Below are 6,479 nucleotides of genomic sequence, written 5' to 3'. Positions count from 1 at the left end.
TCAGAAAGCGATCCCTGAGTAAGGACGAGCATCATCTGGAGAACTTCAATAACTTAAACACATTCCAGGTGCACAACCTACCAGCAACACTCCTCTTTTATAACTACCTTTTAACAAATGTGCGCCTATAAGCTATGGCAGCAGCACAGAGGGGAGTCGAGGTGGAGCCCATTCCATCCAGAACCCTGTGGTAACTTTAGGGGATTATTTCCAAATCCTTTCAAATGAACTTTCCATCTCAGTGCCTCCTCCTCCGTCTCAGCCATTCCAACTGTCCGACCATTTCTACATCACTTTCTGCACAAGCTCGCATGGAGCCCGGGCCAAAACAGAATGCCTGTGAGAAATATGGTCAGCGCACATCGGGAGGGAGGAGGCCGGAGGAGGTGGAATATTAGGAATATAGTTTTAAACTGAACACATGAAGTTAATGCGTGATATTCCTGCAGATATGTCACACTCAGCATCTTAAAAGACCTTATATGCCTTGTTTATGGAGACTCAAATCACAACAACATATATTTTCAGGCCTCATAGTCCCACGAGAACCGCTGAAACATGGATGCATTTCAAAGTTTTTACTGAGGATTTTTTTAAGTAAAAGTTCCAGCTGAATGGGTTCCATATAGATTTTCCATTTACCTCTGCATGAAAAAACACAACCCCGACTGGTGCCAAGACTTAAGTGAAAACAGTGCGAGGAAAAGTAGGGCTAAGGTCAAAGATTCCATGTTGTCAAATACCCCTAAGAGTAATGTAAAGGTCAACTTACGCTGACTTATTTATGTTTTTGTTGAGGTAGAGGAAGAAAGGAAACAAGAAGAAAGGAAAGGTAACATTGTAAAAAATAACACTGTCAGGATTATCATTGATCTCTTTACAAGCGGCCTACACAGAGCTTCAAACCTCCAGCGTGAGTGGCAGGGAGAGCTGCACCTTTGTAAACATTGTGCTGTGATATGCATGGGGTGACGGGGTGAAGTGATCTGCATGGGGTGAAGTGTGGGCCGTTTTGTTCGGGAGGCCAAAGAAACAGAGCTTGGAAGTGAACTGAGCTCACTGAAGCAAAGTCGATGGCAGAGATACCTTACACACGCTCAAAGAGCTGGAACGCAAACAGCCACAGTTTGTAAATTAAACCCAGAACCACCCCCTCACGCACACACACACACACACACACACACACACACGTCTCTGAGTATGTGGAGGAAGACAGCAAGGCATTTTAACAGCAGCATGTTGTCAAAAAGCTCTTTTTGCAGCTACTTCCTGTATTTAATTTGACTTAAGTCCTACCAAAATAAAAGAAACATTACATGTATTTTTTGAAAACTTAAAAATTCCATCAAAAGTATTGAGGCACTCATTTCCATTTTTATGACAAGCACACCAGTTCTGTGAGATTTTTTTTGCACCTCATTCATCCATTCACACAAGGTGCATTATTATAGCCTAATCAACGCACGCTGCGCCTTTTCTAAGTGCTGAAACTGCCTGAACAAATGTGAGAGGCAAAAGAAAGACGAGGAGGAGGAGGAGAGAGGGAGGGAGGGGAGGAGGGCCGGCGGGGCTGCAGAGCTTTTCTCCTGCTTTAAAACTTCATGCACGGCGAACTGCATACCCACACTGCAAGAAACTGACAAGGGCTTTTATTTTGGAAAATAAATGACTATTTCAGAATAGAGAATTAGAAGATTGTGACTTCTTACTGTATTTTTTTAAGATGTTAAAACATGAGGAAATAAATGTGACTTTTGTGTCAGGGTTATTTTTTTAAAGCAAAAAAAAAGTGCTGGATTAAACACATTTCTGTAGAAAATATAAGTCAAAAAAGTTTTGTGTGAAACCTCTCTCTCCACCCTCATGTGTTTTCTTCCTCTCCTCTTGCAGTGGAGGCTTGAGACCCGAGCAGCAGCAGATCGTTCCCACATGCTTCCCCGCCGCTCGGCTCTCCAGAGGTGTCAAGCCAGCCTGAAAGAATGAAGTGCCTCCCTATTGTGCTACCCAACTATTATGTGCTTAACATTTCCATGACAAAGATGCCACTCGACTTCTCCTCCATCCATTCAGCTGGAGGGCCCTTGTCCCCCCTCTGATAAAACATTTTGCAGCCAATCATTGATTTAAAGCTCCTTGAAGACGAGCAAAGAGAGGGCTGGCATGATCTGCAATATCTCATGAAATATGTATTCATAACAGCACGCATAATCCCTTCTTAAATCACTGGAGGGCCCGTGTCCCCACACTCTAATGTATTTGTTTTTAACTGTATTTGACTGTTTCTCAACTGAAAATAATAAACACATTTTTTTTTAAATAAAACAAAAATTATTCTTATAATTCCAGATAATTAAAGGGATGATCCAAAATATATTTAAACAACATCCACAGGACTTAAATATATCATGTACAGGCCTGTGAATAAAAACAACATTAAAGCTACTGTCCCAAAAATGTTTACATCTGTAATATTTATAAACATTTCTTGTATATTATTTTCTATTGACAAACAGTAAAAATCTATAAATGACTCAAATTATTTTTTTAAGACAATAAAAAACTAAAGTTTGTCTTTAACAGTCTTTCACTGTAAGCTGTGACGCCAGAGTGCAGAGGTTTTTGGGGGTTGTGGGGTGGAGTAGGATGGGGGTAGGGGGGTTGTTTTGTTGATTTATGGTGCCAGTTGCTTTTGACAACAGCCGGCTAAATCAAGACATAGCAGGTCATTAGGCTATCCGTCAACAGTGGAAGCTGGCCTGCATTTTAAATGAGCGTGTGTGTGTGTATAGCATACTGTGGTTACAGAGACAGGAGAGTTTAACTTCATACGTTTGTTACACAGCTGTATCCTCAGACCAGGAGGGGCTCTTTACGGGACGAGTGCCCTTTAAGTAATTAAATAAAAATGCCTCTCTCTCACACACACACACACACACACTGCAATGTAAAATCAATGTTCCTGTAAATCAGGGATGCAACAGGTTTTATACACAATTTGTAATATACTGAGAAAAACTGGTAATAAAAGCAAACTAAGCAGCATGGCCGACATGTAGCACATTAAACGTAACGTGGCTTTTTTAAAGGACGTCTGACCCTAAATATCATGCTAGGTTTTAAAAGGTATTTTTAGAAGCAAAACTGTGTAAAATTAAAATTCCCACACTTATCAAATTTAACATTTTGTTACCTAACTGAATTACACATCAGCAACACGCAACACGTCATTTAAAAGAGGATAAACGGTCCCTTTTTTTGCTCATGAAGCACTGACTAAGCTTGTGATAAGTGACCCAACATTTATTCTGCACTTTAGCTTTTAAGAACAAATTACCGAGCAACAAAAATGGGTTATAAAAACTTTTCCAAATTATAAAACTTTCCATCTGAATTAGGGCGCAACCTAAAGAAGTGAAATCAACAAATAAGTCACAGTCAGGAATGATATCTTCAAGTTTCCTTTATGCCTTCTATAAAAGTATATCAATAAGGCAATCATACAGTGGATTTAGACATTTCTTTCTCTAGGCTATACACAGTGAATAAATCATCTCATAGCCTCGAACATAGAGGATTCTCTGAAAAAATCTATATAGGCTATATACACATATATACAATGCACAGTATCTTTGAAGAGATTACAGTCAACATAAGTTCCCTTTAAAGCTGGAATTCAGTCTTTTATTCACATGATGAACATTTGGATGTAACTAGGAGGCATGTAATAAATTACTGGTTCACTTTAACTCCTCGTCTATTTACAAGCTCATAGATTCCAGCATTAAATACTTGTAAATCAGAAAGCCTGGTGCCAGGTGGCAACAGTGTCATATAAAAATAGTCCATATCTTTTAAAAAAGGGTTGGCAGTGCACAGCATATACTGATTAAAGGTTGCATTGTAGTCTCTGTCATGACAGCTTTACTATCAGAGTCTGTGACTGAGAAAAAGGAGACTATCTAATTTAGCTTATCACATAAGCAAAGCGTGTGGAGAGCCGTGAAGTGTTGTGGTTTGATAAGAGAAGCAGCCTGTAGCTCAGGCACCTTCAGAAAGATATCTCTGCTCTCATTTGCATAGAAAATATCCTGATTTGATATCCTTCAGCGTCTTTAAGTCTGTGTTCAAACCCCCCCAAACACGCTTTCCTTTAGTCTCTGAGGCTCTGAACTTTCTCAAAGGAAGCAGGTCAATGAGTGACAAAAGTTTAGATTGCCTTTTATCCGGACAATAGTCAGGGCAGATTATGAACCCGGGGACTAAATGAGGGGCAATAGAGCCAAAATGGATGCCAACAGGGTCAAAACACAGTGGGCTGCAGAGACAGAGGCTCCGCTCTCCGGCTCCTCTGGATAGTCCGGATCCGAGGGGTCGTACTCGTAATCTGGATCAGGGCCGTAGTCTGTGATGGCCCCGCTGCCCTCTTCTCTCACCGGAGAGTCGAAGCACAGCGCCTTCATGCTGTTCTTAACAAACTCACAGATCGCCCTCTCCGTGCCATCACACATGCAAGTGTCCAGCTGCTGACCTTTGGGGATTTTACGCATATTGGCGATCACATTCCGGCAGGCGTTGGTGCAGATCGCCCCGCTGAAAAGTTTCCCGCAGTGGGTCAGATAATCGCGCATGGCGGAGTTGCACTGCTGGTCCCTCTCGCACTGCCGCCGAGCCTCCGTGCAGCCCGTGCTGGTAGTCCTGGGCAGGCACGGCTCAATAGCCCGCTTGGTGCTCGTGCACACCGTGTCGTGGGCGCAGCTGCAGTCCTCCAGAGCCGGCCCGCTTTTGGTCAGATTGAGCTGCACGAGCGAGGAGATGCAGTGGCTCGGGCACTTCCTCCTGTCGCCGGTCAGCACGGGGCCACATGCGCGCGTGTAGTGTTCGTACGCGTAATTGCAGTCGGGTTCGGCTTGGCAGTTCATGATGGCTTGCCAGCATATCAGCCGCCGACCGTGGGACGGCGAGGCCACGGAGAAGTAGCCTAAAAACAAAAGTACACTTACAAGAGGCCAGACGGATCTGCAGACGCTCTGTGCCAGTGCGCCAGAGCTTGCCATTGTTCTGGCTGCAAGAAAAGGAAAAACTCAGAGCAGTGTCATATGTGAAACTTCTACTCTACTTCCATGGATCTTCACTGGAGAGTCTTATTTATTCCAGGGCAGATGGTGTGTGATAGGCCCGTGTGTGGGCGTTCAACAGGCTGGCACTGCGCTGTGTAATCCCGGCTCCATAAACCCGTCAGCGCTGATCCATTTGAGCCGGATTCTTCCACGAATATCCCGCTATCCATACATGATTATGCCGAAAATGAAAATAGGAACTCACAGGAGTAGAAGAGACGCCAAAAGAAAAGTTCTCCACAAGTTTAGGAGAGTTTCTGCAGCGTCTCATTCCATCGCAGCAAATCTCAGTTCTTGCAACAAACTGCCTCCAGCTCAGCGGATCCGTCTTTCGTCCTCTCTGTTAGCGGATCTCCACCGAAAAGAGAAGCCGGAGAAGTCCCGAGAGCCCTTCGCTGAACTGCGCGTGATCCTTTAGCAGTCCTTGTGCGCACGGGAGTGCAAACAAACAGTGCATGGAGAAAAACAACAACCCTTGTGGGTCGCAAAGTGGTCCTCTACTCTCTCCCCTTTGAGCATTTGTCTTTCTGTTCCTCAGCCCCCTCTCCACTCATCACAGAGGTGATCTCATTGGTTGGCCACTTGTTGTGGGTTTTACGTAGTGAGGGGCGGGAGTTCAGGGTGGGAGGAAGATGGGCTTGGGAAACACAAGGTGAGGTGGGATGAAGAGTGTGGATTCAGTGAAGAAAGCAGTGCTCTTCAGTTATTATCTGAGGACTGACCTTAAAACCGTGTATGTGTGCAGAAGTGGTAAAATTAGATTGTATGTTTAGAGGAAAAACGTCATTAAAATTCATATAAAGTGTGACCACACACATCTAATGACTATTTTGCATTTTTGCATGTAGGATAAGAAAAGCTATTGTTTTTTGTTTTGAGTGGCTGAGATGCCAAACCTCACCTTCTCATCTAAGACTTTATTTATTGCATAAAAAGCTGTTTTTCAATTTGCAGGAAGGTTAAAGACTAGATGTTGTAGAAGGAAAAGCACTTCCTGTTTTTGTCTGAGAAATATATTTTATCCATTATATGTCTAATATTATTTCTTATTTTGCCTCAAAATCTATGATCATGTAATAAAATATACTGTATAAGACAATAGGAGGGCTGCAGAGGCCTGCATGTTCTCCCTGTGCATGCGTGGGTTCCCTCCGGGTGCTCCGGCTTCCGCTTACAGTCCAAAGACATGCTGGTTAGGTTCATTGGCGACTCTAAGTTGCCCGTAGGTCTGAGCGTGAGCGTGAAAGAGTGCCTGTCTCTGTGTGTCAGCCCTGTGATTGTGACTGGTGATCAGTCCAGGTGTAACCTCGCCTCTCGCCCAATACAGCCAGGATTGGCTCCAGCCCCCCTGAACAGGATCAG

General features: G+C 43.6%; 1 protein-coding gene across 1 annotated transcript; it reads right to left on the bottom strand.

Annotated features, from left to right (window-relative positions):
• Nucleotides 1-3,454: 3,454 nt before the first annotated feature.
• On the bottom strand, nt 3,455-5,614 carry gas1a (growth arrest-specific 1a). The gene has a single exon (XM_069683264.1). The coding sequence runs from the start codon at nt 5,052-5,054 to the stop codon at nt 4,260-4,262; it is 795 nt and encodes a 264-aa protein (XP_069539365.1). The 5' UTR covers nt 5,055-5,614; the 3' UTR covers nt 3,455-4,259.
• Between the last annotated feature and the right edge of the window lie 865 nt (nt 5,615-6,479).

This window comes from Semicossyphus pulcher, unplaced genomic scaffold (assembly GCF_022749685.1).
Source record: "Semicossyphus pulcher isolate SPU_LCO1_2020_fin unplaced genomic scaffold, fSemPul1.0.p SCAF_6, whole genome shotgun sequence".
Classification (NCBI taxonomy): Eukaryota; Metazoa; Chordata; class Actinopteri; order Labriformes; family Labridae; genus Semicossyphus; species Semicossyphus pulcher.
Note: the sequence above shows the minus strand (reverse complement) of the source record. Positions and strands in the feature narration are given on the sequence as shown.